This window comes from Gorilla gorilla, chromosome 14 (assembly GCF_029281585.2).
Source record: "Gorilla gorilla gorilla isolate KB3781 chromosome 14, NHGRI_mGorGor1-v2.1_pri, whole genome shotgun sequence".
NCBI lineage: Eukaryota > Metazoa > Chordata > Mammalia > Primates > Hominidae > Gorilla > Gorilla gorilla.
The window spans coordinates 34,691,606-34,708,402 of NC_073238.2; the positions used below are offsets into that span (position 1 = coordinate 34,691,606).

The 16,797-nt window shown below is 48.4% G+C and overlaps 1 protein-coding gene across 2 annotated transcripts in view; it reads right to left on the reverse strand.

Annotated features, from left to right (window-relative positions):
* Nucleotides 1–6,887: 6,887 nt before the first annotated feature.
* The window catches only part of CRYL1 (crystallin lambda 1), a 120,702-nt gene continuing 110,792 nt past the window's right edge, over nt 6,888–16,797 (reverse strand). For both annotated transcript variants that reach the window (XM_004054229.5, XM_055360167.2), the window contains 3 exons: nt 14,545–14,650; nt 7,853–7,959; nt 6,888–7,461 (listed from right to left, as the gene is read on the reverse strand). In XM_004054229.5, coding sequence (XP_004054277.1) covers nt 7,348–7,461; nt 7,853–7,959; nt 14,545–14,650 — 327 coding nt within the window. In that variant the 3' untranslated portion in view covers nt 6,888–7,347. The remainder of the gene's footprint in view (nt 7,462–7,852; nt 7,960–14,544; nt 14,651–16,797) is intronic.

Consider the following 16,797-nt stretch of genomic DNA (forward strand, 5'->3'; position numbering starts at 1 on the left):
TGGTGGTAGCAGTGGTAGTCATGGTAGTGGTGGTGGTAACAATGGTATTTGTGGTGGTAGTGGTGATGTTGGTGGTGATAGTGATGGTAAAGTTGGTGTTGGTGGTGGTTGTAGTGATGATGGTATTGGTGGTAGTAGGGGTGGTGATGATGGTGATGGTGATGATAACGGTGGTGTTGGTGGTGGTAGTGATGGTGGTTGTGGTGGTGGTGGTAGTGATAACAGTATTGGTGGTGGTGGGAATGGTGATGGTGGTGGTGATGGTGATGATAATGGTGGTGGTGGTAGATGGCAATGAGATGGTGATTGCAATTTTGAGTTAGTGGACATGCAGAAAGATCTTGGGAGGGACTGCACAACTCTGTACAGAGAGAGCATCTGCTTTGCGTGAAGATGCTTGGGCTCTCAATGGTGTACAACCTGCCTGGCTCTACTGGGCCACTGGTCAACTTACAACTTACAAACGCTGGGGCCTGTCAAACACATGAAACCAGTCGACAGAGGGCCCAGAGGTCATCTCCTCCATGCACATGGCCACACGGACGTCCCCACAGCAGATAGAGAGAGCTCAATGTAAAAGCATCAAGGTGTTTGATATAAAAATAACACATGCTTATGGTGATAGTGACAGAATAAAGAAAACCATAAAGAAGAAAATCAGAATTGCCCCAAAATAAGCAGGTTTCACATTTCCGTGTGCTTTCTTCCAGGTGTTTTCCACATAAATATTCATATGTAAGCTAATGGCTGACTCTCCTTATGTGACAGGCCAATGCCCTCTTTCTTCTAAACTGACCAATTTTCAAGGTGCCGAGAGATTAGTACACAATCTCCTCCTTCAGTAAGAAGCTCCAGGCTGGGCGCAGTGGCTGGTGCCTGTAATCCCAACACTTTGGGAGGCCAAGGTGGGCGGATTATGAGGTCAGGAGATTGAGACCATCCTGGCTAACAGGGTGAAACCCCGTCTTTACTAAAAATACCAAAAAATATTAGCCGTGCATGGTGGTGGGTGCCTGTAGTCCCAGCTACTCGAGAGGCTGAGGCAGGAGAATGGCATGAACCCGGGAGGCAGAGCTTGCAGTGAGTCGAGATCGTGCCATTGCACTCCAGCCTGGATGACAGAGAGACTCCGTTCCAAAAAAAACAGCTCCGGTGTCAGCAGCCTTTACCACTTGAGGAAAACACCTTTCACACTCATGATCTACACTCAGGTGTGGGCTTGAAGCCCCCTCCTTTCTGCCCCATCCTCCAAGGTGCTACAAGTGGGCAGTTTCCCCACGCCCATCAGCCTGGCAAAGGGATACCACCCTCCGCTCACTGGGAGCTCCACCTGTGTCTGTGGCCTTGCGCTTAGATCCTGCTGGGCACCTGCCATGAACAGCTCTGGGGCTCAGTACCAGGGATGCAAAGAGGACAAACGCAGAGTCCTTGGACTCAAGTCCCTTCATCAGGCTTTCAGACTGCCACTCTGTGCCCGAGACACTTGTGTGAAGATGGCTTAGTCTTCTCTAGATGCCTTTGCTATGTGTAGAAGCTTCACCAATGATGATATTTTGTGCCATATTTACATACAGGATATTTGGTAACCTGTTTGTAGACATTTCTAGCTTTTGCCTACATAAACGAGAGAGTAATACAAGCAAAATGGTATGGAGAAAGATCTGAAGAGACAATGCCATGTTGACAGATACCCAAGGGCCTGTAATCCTCCTCTCAGTTGCCTGGTAGACTGTGCTAACGTCTCTGATGTCAGCCAGGCTAGGAGGAAGCCAACAGAACTGGAAAATGTTTGATGGCTGTATGGCTTGGGGGTTTAATCAGTGCTTCAGTTGCCCTTTGCACTTAGATGTGGGGTTGGTCTCAGGGTGACGCCCATAATGAAGGTAAACCATGACGACATGAAATGAAATGAGCACAGGATGAAGGTGAGCCAGCTGCACAAGCCCTGTGGGGTGGGACATCTTCCAGACACACACAAAGAGCGTCACCTTTAAGGGGCCAGGGCTGGAGGTTCAGGCTACCCCGATCACAATGCGCTTTTCTGCCGTCTGCAGCTCCTCCCTCCTATGCCCTTTCATTCTTTCTTTCAACAATTATTTCTTTTTTCTTTTTCTTTTTTTTTTTTTTTGAGACAGAGTTTCATTCTTGTCACCCAGGCTGGAGTGCAACAGCGCGATCTCAGCTAACTCTGCCTCCCAGGTTCAAACAATTCTCCTGCCTCAGCCTCCCAAGTAGCTGGGATTACAGGCGCCCGCGACAATGCCCGGCTAATTTTTTTTGTACTTTTAGTAGAGATGGGATTTCACCATGTTGGCCAGGCTGGTCTCGAACTCCTGGCCTCAGGTGATCCACCCGCCTCGGCCACCCAAAGTGCTGGGATTATAAGCGTGAGCCACCACGCCTGACCTCAACGATTATTTCTTTAGCACCTTCTATGGACCCGATGCTATTCTAGGTTGTAGAAATTCACCTCTATTAGGCTTTTCCTCTCTCTTTTTGGATTGACAACTGAGACATCACCTACTTTAGGAAACACCCCCTGACAGCCCTTGTCACCCACCAGGCTCAGCCCAGGGCCATTCCCGGGTGCCCCTAGGACACCCTGTGCATGGCTCTGTGGTTGCACTTGCAGCTTTAAATTATGCTTTTCTCTTCATGTGTGCATCTTCCCCACCAGACTGTGAACTTGTCATGGTCAAGGTCGACACAATTCCGTAGCCTCAGACGCCTACATAGTCCTTGCTCTAAACACATATATTGAATAAGGGAACTGTGGCAAAATCAGCAGTATTCACCTCTTTGAAGACAAAATGGTGACAACAGAGTGTGGAGGGAGCCTAGGCACTGGTCTTATGTTCTTCCCCGTCACCATACAGGGCCAAGCTTCTTCCCACAGAACCACAAGCTCCCTCCCCTAGGCTCTCATGGCTCAGCAGTGCCCACCACGCCCCTGCTCAAACACCAGGCTACCAAGCAACTTCCTGGTCATGGTTGGGTCCTACTCTCCTGCCTACCCATCTTCTTCATCCCAGGAAACGGCAATTCTCCCTCCATCCACAGAAGAGCTGTCCTTGACGTTTACCTTTCTCTCATCCCCCATATGCTGTCTGCCCATCCTGTTGGCTTTACCTCCAAGACAGCTCCAGAATCTGGCTGCTGCTCCCCTCCTCCTTGCCACATCCTCCTCCAGACCTCTGCTGCCATCCCTGACCAAGACAGTGGCAAGAAAGCCTGGACTCCCTGCTTCCACCCCAGCCTCCGGACAGTCCCTTTTCCACCCAAGCCAGAAAGGGCTTTGAGAAACTGAGTGAGATGGCGCTGCTCCTCTGGCCTCCCACCTCACAGAGTATGAGCCAATCCTCCTGTCAGCATTCGGGGCCCACCATCCCCATCTCGGTCTGTCCCCCGCCACCTCCTTCATTGCTGCCTCCTGCCACTCAGCCATATGGACCATCCAACTGCCCCTTGGATGCACCCCTTCAGCCTGGCCTCAGGGCCTCTGCCCTTCTGTTTTCTCTCCCTGCAGCACTCTTCCCTACAGCTGCCCATGGTCTCATTGCTCACTCCTGTGGGTCTCTGCACAAATGTTATCTTATTATCATCTTCCTTCATTACTTCTTTAGAATTGCACACACATGTGCAGACACACCCCACCTGTACACCCTGTCACTCTCTCCTGCTCCATTTCTGTCCACATAATGAACACCCTTCTGATATACTCTATACTTTGCCTCTTGATAGGCATATGCTTATGTTTTGTTTTCCCCCACCAGAACTACCATATAAGCTCCATGAGGGCAAGTATTTTTTTGGCCTGTTTCATTCATTGCTGTATCCTCAATGCTTTGAATAGAGCCTGGCACACAGTAGATGCTCAATAAATGTATGTTAGATGAATCCATGGAAAGTTAATAAAACTGGCATTCTGGTTTTTCTGGCAGTCTTGCTAGTTGGATGAGCATGAGAAAAATCTCCTTCCAATTTATGCACTAGCAAGATAGTTTCTGGGCCTGCAAACCGAGTAGGAACCAGACATAAATTGTGGGGACCCCACTGCCAGCCTCTCGAGCTGAGCAGGCACAACAGAGCAGTCATGTGGATGCCATGCACATGAGTCCATGCTGCTGTTCAGGGAGAGAAGACATCTGGACTCCAAGACTATCAGGAAGGGAACTGTGTGTGCACTATTCCACATTGAGCGTTAATGTGGATGGAGATTATAGTTTCGCAGTTTTGAGAAAATGACTCAGAAACCAGTCAGGACAATATCTGACTGGGCTGGTCCTTCTGATTAACTTCCTATTTTTTAGTAGTAGCTCAGAGTGGATGAACCCAGCAAGCTCATGCGAGGAAGGCCAACATCCTAGTCGTGTCACACTGGTATTGTGCACCCTCCATATGACATGACAAGGACAGCGTGTCACCCCTGGGGTCTTCTTTCCAAGATCTAATTCAAGTCTAATCACAGCAAAAACATCAGATAAACCCAGACTGGGGCTCTTCTACAGGACACCTGGCTGGGGCTCTTTCAGAATGTCAAGGTCCTAAAAAGCAAGGTAAGGCTGAGAAATGGGCACAGACCAGAGGAGACTGGGTGATGGAACAATGACATGCAATGTGAGCTCCTGGATGGGATCCTGGAAAGAGGATATTTATGGGAAAACTGGCACATGAAATTATACAGCCACTAAACTCATAAAGCAACCAAGCGCTTTGGTAGCCAGACCCCAGGGACGGCAAACTGAAAAGCAGAAAGGCCCCCATAAGCCACAGCTGATTGCTTTGAAGCCCTCCCACTTATCTCTGAAGGGCCTGTTGCTTGGGTTTTGTGTGAGGTTAGGCTCACATACCCCACTCTCCCTTCAGCTCTGTGTTGGGCCAATTCCTGACTCTATCCAGCTGTTTCCATAACTGTCTTCCTGAAGCTGGGCCCAGAACCACAAATGAGCTCGCTGCTGTTCTCAAGCCTGAAAAGCCTGACTTTTTCAGCCCTTACGTGAGACTCTCTGGGCACTCCCACAGCCGATCACTCCTCATTGCACACTGTGCCTGCTTCAAGCAAAATTATGAAGCACTTCTGTCTGCTTCCTTCTGCCAAAACATGCCTGATATCCACACAAAATACCTGACAGCAAAAGTGGGAAAATAGAACTTATATGAATCGATGTACCTCCAAGCCATGCACAGTTCCGCCCTGCACGCTGGCGCCAGTGCTGCCCAGGGCTGCTGTGGCCGCTCCCCTTGGAATGTGTGGCTCAGGGATGCCATAAGCCCAGCAGGCCATGGTTGGGGCCACCTGCACCCCACGCCCCCCTCGTTTCAGCGACCCCACATCTGGGCCTGGGAACTGCAGATGGCCTTGGCGGGCTCATCAGGGGAGTCCTGCAGGCACAAGGGACAGCGCAGTGACAGGGCCAAGACCTGGGAGTGTGCAGAAGGAAAGCAGCCAAAGCTGGAGGCTTCAGGGAGGAGCGCAGACCTGACGGAAAGGAACTCTGTCAGTAGGTCACAGGGTGTGAGGGGTGAGGGATTTAGTCACCAGTTAAGGAATTTCTGAAACTTAATCAGATGAAGGGAAGGATCCTTTTCCTGCTGAAGCCTCCTTCATGTCTGGCCACATCGCCTTTTCAGTGAAGCTTGCATATCGGGGCACTCACATTTCCTGCCTCTCCCCTAATCTATTTATCTTGTGGGTGACATCAGCTCCAGCCTCCTCGCCTCTCTCAGGTCCTGCGGGGACTGTGGGTTCCACCTGGGATGGTTTCTGCATTCACTGCCCAACTCACTCTCACGTGGACCCCAACACTCTCTGCCTCCAGGTCGGCCCCTTCTGCTGTGGGATGAGCTTTCTGAGAGCCTGACCTGATTGGGGCAACTCCTTGCCTGCGGAACGCTTGGCTCTAGGTGAAGAAGGCCCAGCCATTGGCACAGCCCCTGGATTCTTCCCTACCTGGCTCCACTCAGGGTCCCCTCCAGGGCTCCTTTTTGGTCAGGGTGGGCAGCTCCTCATTTCCAGAGCACTCCAGCCCTTCCCCATGCTCTCCTTCTCCCAGAAGGGCTGGCTGACTCCACCTGTTACCCGAGCCCCCTCATTGGCCACCTCCTCAAGACCTTCCAGGGCACATGGGGCAGGCAGCTGGCCAGGCTCTCCTGTGTTGGATTCCTCTGGAGCACCAGTCCTGTTTTATTCTCAATTTATGTTCTTTTATGGTGACCTTCTGAAGCGCAGGGGCCACCTGTGGGACGCCTGGCACATCACAGCCACTCAGCGCATGCTGTGAGAATAAATGAGTGCGATGCAGAAGTCTGTGAGCACAGGTTAGCCACGATGACCACTTCCACACGGCTCCTGACCGGGGCACTGCGTCCAACACCTCCACAGCCCTGGCCCCAAGGAAAGGCAGCTCCCTGCTGGACGAAGCTGGGCACCAGAAGCTGCAAGGCTGGGAAGTGTCAGGGGAGCCCACTGGTGGCATCTGGCCACTGTGGTGTGCATGGCCTTGTGGGTGGTGGGGCATGTAATGGTACTCCCAGAGTGTTTTGGGACTAGATCTAGGAAAAGACCACATCAAAGACAATAATGGAGTGTTGGATCAAACAGGTACTTTAGTGTAGAACTTTGGTGCCTTTAATTTGCTACAGACATGGGGTGTCTAAGGGCTGGGCAGTCAGTGATGTTTCCCAAACATCATCTGACCATAGAGCCTCAGGGTACCATGGAACCTACTCTGGGAAAAGCCCACATTGCTGGATTTCTGCTGAGTGATGGACAAAGGGCCTGGAAAAAAGTATCTGCTTATGACTTATGCGTCATGGTCACCCTAAAATATGCCGGTCATCAGGATCAAATGCTGCGTTTCTCATAAAAAACCAAAAGAGAAAAGATGTCGTTAAGGAATCAAAAACTTTTATTCAGAATAAGCGTTAGCAAAATGAAGGTAGGTGCCTCATAAATGCAGGGCCCTAGAGTACTCAGAAAGGGATTAGAAAATAATTACAAAAATATTTTGCCACATATTAACATGAAACTACAATCACTGGCTGTAAAATATAGTCAAATGCAATCAAGCTGAAAAGAAAAGGTGAAAATCTCCAGGTTATCTGCCCAGGTGGCAGGAAATCGACAGCCCCGAGAACGCAAGTGCTGCTGTGCCGCCAGGCCCAGGGCTATGATCCAAAGTGACGGGCAGACCACCGGCCTGCACCACCCCACTCGGGCTGCACACAAGACAGCCAGCTTAGGATCTCCGTGGGCTGCTACCTATGTCACAGAGGGCTGATTAAGGGCTTGCAGTGTTCCCAAATAGGGCCTCCAATGAGAGGAGTGGAAGCTGCATTACAAGAAATTCACTGGGGCTGCACCTGACTCTTCAACTTGGCGAGTCTCATGAGGCACTCGTCCCTCCACTGCCTCCTGGCAGCTAAGTGCTCCGGGTCATCAGGGACCTTCATGCACATGTCCTGCAAGAAGGAGAAGGAAAAAAAGGACAATAAAGAGGAAATAATTTATCAAGAGTGTAATTATTGCTCTTGTTTATGCAAACTGTGCAGAAACTGCTTTCAAAGACAAAAGCAGTAAACCCTCAATGAACAGCAGCTTTCCAAATCTTGAAAGACCTCAGTCCCTCAGAGACAAGTCACAATGAGCTACCAGTTCACTGGTCACCCTGTCCTTAAGGTGTCCTGGTGACATGATGGAAGTATGAACAAAGTTATGAATGAGGAACCACCAAGATCAAGGGCAAAGATTCCAGCTGCAGAGGCAGGCCCACCCGCTGCAGAGGTGAGGGGCAGCAAGTGCTCCAGGTAGCCAACATGCTTCTCTGCAGTGAGTTGCAGAGAAGTTACATACCTGGTTAACCTTCTCAGCAGTGGCCCTGGAAAACTCTGGAATGGGTCCAAAAGTCTGTAGGACATGTTTCATGCCTTCACTGTATCTGTCGCAGTAGCTTAACATACCTGGAATTGCATGAAGACAAGAATCCACAATCTCAGAAAAAAACATTCTTAGTTATATTCAAACTCAGAAATGCATTCAGAGAGTTTCACCCTGGGGTCAGATAAGCTACACTCTTCCCTCCCTGTGAAGACAAGACAGAGCTGGGGAATGTGTAAGGGCCTGCTGGCACTGGAGAAGCGACCCTCCCCATTACCCACTGTCCACGCTGGCTCCTGGGGGTTCGAATGCCAAAAAGTGCTGGTCCTGGCTGGGCCCGGTAGCTCATGCCTGTAATCCCAGCACTTTGGGAGGCCAAGGCGGGTAGATCACCTGAGGTTGAGAGTTCAAGAGCAGCCTAGCCAACATGGTGAAACCCCATCTCTACTAAAAATACCAAAAATCAGTCAGATGGCGTGGCAGGTGCCTGTAATCTCAGCTACTCGGGAGGCTGAGGCAGGAGAATCGCTTGAACCTGGGAAGCAGAGGTTGCAGTGGGCTGAGATCGTGCCACTGTACTCCGGCCTGGGCAACAGAGCGAGACTCCGTCTCAAAAAAAAAAAAAGTGCCAGGTTCCCTCAGACCTTGCATGCCACCTCTGCTGGTGCATCTCATGGGACCCTCCGGTTGGCCTGCGTTCACACACTGATTTGTTGGCTATCACAGTAAGTCCTAATGTCACCAAAAGTGTTTCCTCCAACCATGGGTGTACAAGGTTATTTGTGTACAACGTTTGAATGCATTTTCCAAGAATTAAAGATGTCAGATCTCAGGTAAACCTGTCACTTATGTCACTGTTAGACCACAGATCTCAGTTAGCACTGTATTGGGTACGGTCAAGGCTGCAGGTACTTGAAACACCGGTTGGAGAGCTCACGTTGGCTTGTGCCTTGCTGGTTTGGGTGGATGGAGCCAGGCGCTCATCTGCACAAGCCTCCATGCACGCTCCCCACGCTCCTGCTGCTCCCAGCCTTGGACAGCCATGATTTCTCAGATTCTAAGGAGAGGGCCCTGGGACTTTGGGGAAGAGATGCAGGAAGAGGCTTATCCTGGAGGGAGAGGGAGGGAGCCGCACGGGCTAGGCTGACTGTGCGAGAATGGGGTGCGCCCAGGGGAAAGCGCAGGCCAGTCACGGCCCCCACCCAGCACTGACCTGCCCCGACCCGCTGGAACCCGCAGACTTACTCTCCCTCACATTCCTCCCCTCCCTGCTGCCGGGAGGCGAACGGGCTGGTGCCCGGCCTGTGCTTAGCAAGTCAAGTGAGAAGCCAGGGCCGGGATCCTGGAAGAGGAGGAGGAGGCGTTTCTAGTCCTGGGCGCCATGGAGGACATAGGCTGGGCTACTGCTGCGACCCTGACCCATTTCCCACATCTTTCAAACCCTTAAAGGCTCAGCAGCTGGTCAGTCCGCCTACAAAGGTAACATGGGGACAAACGAAGCCGCAGAACGTGCAGAGCCTGCCCCAGCTCAGCTTCCCACTCCCCACAAAAACCGTGGATGATTAAGTTAAAATACGAACCATCGGTACTAGATACGCTCAAAAAGCAAAAAAGAAACAAACAAACATCATCTTTGGGGTTTAGTTTTGATTGACCTATGCTGATTTGAAAGCCTAAAATCATTGGGTTGCAATTTATTTGCTTCAAATAGTTCTTCTCTCTCAGTGTGTTAAAATTTCCCCCAAAATGGTTTTGAAGGGTAAAAGACTCAAACATACCAACTTTTCTGACATTAGCATCTGAAATTAACGGATGGGTACTCTGTTTATAAAAGAAGGGGTGTCATCTCATTTAACCTAAGTGTTAATTTGGCAGTGCAGAATTCTGGAAGTCTCCTGAGCTTTCCAGCACTGGTTAGGTACTGTAGATTGCTTAGCATTTCTGGAGAACAGAAAACAACCTACACATTTATTTCATTTGGGAAATTATTTACTTCACTTTTGCTAGTTGCTTATTTATTAAAACTAAAGGAGACAAAATCTAGACACAAATACAGTTTATTCCTTCCTTTTGGGGTGGGGGAGGGCAGAGACACAAGAATCAAGTTGAAAATACATTAAATTAGAAGAAAATGGAAAGAGCTGCTGTGGCTGCATATCCCCCCACTTGCAGGCAGGCAGGTGCCCTCACGAGTCCCCTCAGCAGCCAGTTCCATCTCCCTCTCCTACCAGAGCAGCCACAGGCCAGGGGTTCAGTTCACGCAGCACTTGCTCTCTGGAACATGTCACATTCTCTGAGCAAGTGTTCATCTCTCCCTGTTCTGTGAAACCATTTGAACCTCCCAGGAGCTTTCTAGAACTTTCTTTCCTTTCTGCCTTTGTAACGTTTTAAAGGGACATTTATTTCTACAAAATTTTATTCTGTTTTATTCTGTTTTGTAGAAATAAATGTCCCTTTAAAACTTATCATGCTGGAATTCATAATAGTGTAATTCATAATTTTCCCCATTTTTATTCAGGAAACCCTTTAAAATGTCAATCTTACTGATACAAAAACTTTCTGTAACATGCTCTTGGGGTGAAGAGCCTCACTGTCTGTGACGAAGTTCAGGCGCCCACACCACGTGCTCACCATGAGATGGGTGCAGCCTCCGGGTGCTCCAAGGGCAGGAGTTCTCAGTGACTTAGACTCACGACCTGCATCTGCCTGATTATTTACAACCATGTCCCTGTAAACTTATGACTGTGACTGTTATTTGCAACTCCTCCCCTTCCATTTTAGGGAGGTGTAATTTATTTTCAACAATTATTTTGGCTTCTCTACACCACGAGAGGAGAATTGGGTGTAAATTACTCTAAAATGCCAATTTCTTTGGAAATAGGAAAAATACAACACAGCCCACTTCACTTTTGATCCCCTAGTCTGCCCTTCCCCACTATTTCTATCCAATCCAGCCTCCCCTGTATTTTTTCTTCTATGCTTCCATGCCCTCTGTCCCTTTGAGTTCTAATTCTTCCAAAACCCTTGTAGAGCTTGGCTTTTTAGAAGATTCTGAACCTAATTTCTTAAGAGATGCTTATCCAGAAAAAGACAAAGAGTAGAAAAAAGAATTGATTCTCATGAGATTGGATGCAGCTTAACTTGCTGCTTTCTAACTTGGGAGCCTTGGGCTGTGGGCCTCTGGGGGACAGTGGGTTTGAATGCCCCAGGTGCACAGGCAGGAATCCTTTCTGTTCCCATGTATACAGCAGGCACCAGAGAAGGCCTTAACCCCAGCCCGAGACCACAGCCACTAGGAGGGATTCCAGGCATCAGCTCCTTGGAGAGCCTTAATTGCCACCCATACATGGGAAGTCTGGTTTTCTTTCACACAGCTATGAACCCACACCTATGTGAATTCACCTGCTTTTTAGAGACAGGGTTTCACAGAACTCATTAAGGAAGATCAAAAATGCCTCAAAGCACAGAGCGATATTATCTCATTCCTACTCTCAGGATCAAATTCCCACCTGAGTGAGGACTTGCCCAGGGTAGGGGAGGCAGAACCGACCTGGGCCCCTCACCTCACCTCAGCAAGTCCCCGCCCATCAGCTCACCTGCTTCCACTGGCTGGCAAATAATCGCTTCCCATCAATCAACCAAACCCACCAGCCACCAGGCATCTCAGTTTTAAAAAAGGCAAGTGTCTACACAGGAGAGGAAATCTGTGAGGCAAAATGGTAAATAAACATCCACTTCCCCTGGAGGTGATTTCCACGCTGCCAGATTCTGAGATGTCCTCATTTCAAGTGGAACAAAATGCAGGAGGAACCCAAACAGCCCCAGGGACAAGACTGAGCGGTTCCTCTCTCTACTGACCTGCGAGTCTAAAGCTTAGCAAAGAAACAAACCCGGCTGGGAAACTCTAGGTACCTGGTTCCAGAGGCTTCTCCATGCCATAGCAAAAATCCTAATCTGTATTTATTCCTCTCTCTGCACTTGTGAATCTTTTTGGAAGAATTTTAAAAACCAAAAATAAAACAACAACGAAAAAAACTAGAAAAGTAGTACGTGAAACAAACAAGACAAAGCTCTGTTTGAATATAACATATATTAAGGACTTAACAGGTGCCAGCAATCCAGCTAAGAGCTTCCATCTGGTTCAATTCTCACACCACTCTGAGGAAGCAGTTACTGTTGTCCCCATTTCACAGATGGGGAAACTGAGATGCAGTGAACTTAAGTCATTTGCCCAAGGTTATACAGCCAGTAGGTTGGAAAGCCAGGGTAAGGAGACGGCCCGCTGGCTCCACAGGCCAGAACCACCATTCTGAGGGCCCGTCTTTCAGGGGTGTTGTTTGTAAAAGGAGCCAAAAGGCAATGGTACGCTGGCCTCCTGTTTCTCAGAAACTATTTCATTAGATTAAAAATAAATCCTAAAATATTTGCACTAGTTCTAGATAAATGGTAGCTTTTCAGGCTAATAACTACCCTTAACCTGAGATGCTGGCTTTATGAAAACAGTATCAGAAAAGAAGAAAAATTCTCCCAACTCCAATCTTGATATATTCTGGGTGACACAGGGAAGAATGATAAACATTTCTATGGGTTCCCAGCCAGATCTTATAACTCTCCAACTCTGCTCTTCGGAATGCTCTGAAGTTGAAAACTACATCCGTCCACCATTATCATATGAAGCCAATTAGGTTTTCTTATCATATCTGCTTTGTTTGAAAAATTGTTATGGGCCTCCTTCCTGTCTGCCACTCTATTTGATTCTTGAGTTTCTGGTTTCATTGGCTTCTGTTTCTATTTGTTTGAAAGTCAAAGCTGTTCTCAGTTCTGTCCCTATCTATTTCTTATGATTCCTCAATTATCTTATTTTTCTCAAGAAAAAAAAGGAGAGAGAAAAACACAGTGGTTATCAGGCAGCGTCTACATACATTTCAAATGTATAAATTTCTATACATTTCAAATGCTTAAATATATATACAAATCTATATACATTTCAAATGCTTAAATATGCTCACAAGTTTTGAGGTTCTGGTTGAAAACACCGTTTGAAATGATCTAAGACTTTGTGTTAATAATACAAGAAAACTCTTGTTTCATTGCATGAGGCCATCTTTCTCTACATTATCTTCTTCTATTCAGTGGTTATCTTCCCATAAAACTAACACACAAGTGCTGGAGCAGATTCCCTTCTTCCCTTCACTCCTCTCAGCTCTTCTTAGCTTGATTCTGATAAGGACTGAAGCAGAGAACACACGGCCCATCCATTTCAGAAATCATCTGTGCACCTGCTGTATGCAGGAACATGTAAAGCTGCCTTGAATTATTCATTGGACAGCATATTTCATTAACTACTGTGAAAATTGACTGAACTATTACCAAAATGTAATACTGAAATTATAGAACTGAAGTCAAACAGACTGAGAGAGGTCACCAACTCTTAACCTCCTCTCTCACAGAGGGAGTTTCCTCTCAACATCTAAACCTCCCACAGGCAGGCAACCACATCCCCTTTTCAGCTTACCCACTTAAAGCATGTGCCTTTCCTGGACATCAGCTCCTGTTACTAGAAAGTTCTTCCTGCCATGTACTGAGCCCAAACCTGTCTGTCTGCTTGCCATTTCCAGTCTTTCACTCCACTTCCGCCCCCACAAAAGATACAGACCGAGAGACACACAAGAGACTCTGGTCACTTTTTTCTGGATAAGCCCCAGCTTCTCAGTATCCTTTGTTAAATGCAGACCATGGAGCTGCATACAATATTTCTTTTCTCTTTCTATATGTTTTCCAAGTTAGTAATATTATTAATTTATAGTAATTGTAGAAATTTGTAACACAGACAAGCAAAAAGATACTAAAAGTTACGTATAATCTCAGTACCAAGAGATAGCTGGCAATAATAACATCTAGGTTACATCTCTCTCCAGATTTTATACATAGTTTCAAAATTTTACTTTGTTTTAATTTGCTATAGGTTTTATTGGTTATCAAATGACATCTTCTTTTTGGATCAATTAAAATCTGGTTGACAGAGTTTCATTCTTGGAATTTTCTTGTCCTTCCCAAGTCGTCTTTCCTTTAGAGTTACCAGATCACAGATAATGGGCTCAGACCTAATTCCCCCCAAGCCTTCTGGAGGCAGCGTCTGGCCAATGTCTGGTCTGCCCCACCCATATGCCCCTCCTCAGCTCCCAGCCTGTGGAAGCCCTCCCTCACTATAGGCTCCCTAGCCTTCTAGAAGAAAACCTTGCTCATATTTGGGCAGAAGATATATCCAGCAGAGGTCCCTGTGGGTTAAGTCAGCCCCCTATCTTTTCGTCTTGCCTCTGTAAATAATGTCATCATCTTCCTCAGGAAACTACCACTTTCCCTTCTGCCAGGCTGGGTGACATGCTGCGAAGTTTCTGTGACATCACCAACCTCTCTTCCTTTGAGCTCTCACCTGAGCACAATGCACCACACGGAGCCCTGAGGTGCATGCACTCCACATGGATTTACATCTTAGTACACAGCATTTCACATCCCTGCCTTGTCTGTGAATCACCAGGGCTGGCCATCATCTCCTATATATCCTACTGTCTCTATTCAGTTGTAAGAAAAGGCAAAATGTGACTGTTTACAAAACCCATGACAACACTAAATAAAATGGAATTCCCATCCTGGCCCCAGATGCATACCTTCTGCATTGAGATGCATGGTTTCCAGGGGTCCAATGAATGCATACCGCATGCCCAACCCTTCTGACATGACAAGGTCCAGGTCACTAGGAGACACGATTCCTTCCTACATGGAGAAATTGGGCGGCATGATGAGTTTTGTAAAAAGACAATTTCATGACCACGACTTCCATCCTAACTTCTTTAGAGCAGGATCCCAAAATCTTTTCCAAAGCACTATACAGGGTGAGTACCACTTACCGAATATGCTTATGACCAGACGTGTTTTGGATGGCTGATATTTTTTAGATTTTGGAATATTAGCATATGCATAATGAGATATTTTGGGGATGGGAGCTGAGACTAAACACAAAATCTATTTCTGTTTCATATACACCTAGCCTGAAGGTAATTTTATATAATATTTTTAATAATTTTGTGCATGAAATAGTTTGTGTACACAAAACCATCAGAAAAGCAAAGGTATCGCTATCTCATTTCAGTGCTCAAAAAGTTTTGAATTTTGGAGCATTTTGGATTTTGGATTTTCAGATTAGGGATGTTCAACCTATGATAGTGTTTTGATTGAATTTTGCATGACAAAACTATAATATTATCATATGTTATAAATGGCTTGGCGTGGTGGCTCACACCTGTAATCCCAGCACTTTCGGAGGCCGAGGTGGGGGATCACCTGAGGTCAGGAGTTCGAGAACAGCCTGGCCAACATGGTGAAACCCTGTCTCTACTAAAAATACAAAAAATTCGCCGGGCATGGTGGTGCATGCCTCTAGTCCCAGCTACTCAGGAGGCTGAGGCATGAGAATCACTTGAACCCAGGAGGCAGAAGTTGCAGTGAGCTGAGATCATGCCACTGCACTCCAGCCTGGCCATCAGAGCAAGACTCTGTTTCAAAAAAATAAAAATAAAAATAAATTAAAAATAAAAAAATACACACACACACACATATATACATATACTAAAAAAGAGATTTTTTTTTTTTTTTTTTTTTTTTTTGTGAAATGGTCAAACACAAATTCACCTTTTCCATCCCTGCAATCTACTAGGGGTTGAAATCAATTCCTCTTGACCTCCCTGCCTCCTTATCTCACCCTACAACCTACGGACCGCCTGCAGCTGCAGGGAGTGGGAGAGGCTGACGACAAGGGGAGTGTGAGGATGGGGCATCGTGGTAAAAGGACAGGAAGGATTTTCTAGATTTCTGCCTAGGACCCGGTGGGGGGAGTAAGATTAGAGCCATCAAAAGACGTGGGAAGGTGCTCTCCAGGCTTCACCTGCCTGCAAGTCCGGCCTTGTTCAGCTTTTAATGAGTTCGTAAAAAGTGATATTATTTGATGCAATGCAGCTTAGAACCATGGGTTTGTTTGCTAAGGTGGGGCCCTGGAATCTTCTGCAATGTAAATTGCAAAGCAAGAGGCAAGTTGTTATGTGTTAAGGTTAGACGTCTGATCGGCCACCTGTGTTCCTTGGCCTCACGTGGCTTTGGGATGGAGGCAGGGAAGCGCAGATAATGATCTGCAAGAGCTGCGCTCCACTGAGGTCCCTCCCGTCAGAGGATGCCTCCCCCTTGGGCATTTCCACTGTCAGGAGGGCGGACGGAGGGAAGCCGCCACCTTTTCCCCTACGCCTTCACGGCTCAGACAGGCAGCACTCCCGCGGAATCCGCCGCCCCAGGTCTCATCTGAGCGCTGTCTTTCACCATAGCTCTGTAGGACTGAGGCAGTAGCGCTGGCCCGCCTGCTAGAGCCCGACCGTGGACGATGCGTCGCGCCCTTCCCATCGCGGCCTGGGCGGGCCCGCCTGCCCTCGGCTGAGCCCGGTTTCCCTACCCCGGGGCACCTCCCCTCGCCCGCACCCGGCCCCACTCCCTCCCAGGCTTGCGGGTAGAGCCTGTCTTTGCCCAGAGGGCCGTCTCCAAGCTGGGGGCTTGCTCCGCCCGGAGGGCTCTGCGGGGACCCTGGCACAGCGGCCTGCAGGGAGGCACCCTCTGCCCTGCTGCGAGCCTGGGGCGCCTGGGCCTGGCCTCGAGGTTCCTGGGCCTCCAGGGCAGCCCCAGGGGTCCCCCAAGAAGCGAGAAAAGGGGTTCGAAACCCCCGCCGTGCCCCGCAACCGGCTGCGGCGGGCGACAGCCAGGTGCCTTAGGTCCGTGTGCTGGCTTGGACACCGCCCTGCGTCTGCAGAGAGCGCGGCGGTGAAGCGGGAGCAGGCGGCCTGGCCCAGGAGCCAGGACGGCCACAGCCACGCCACCACCGG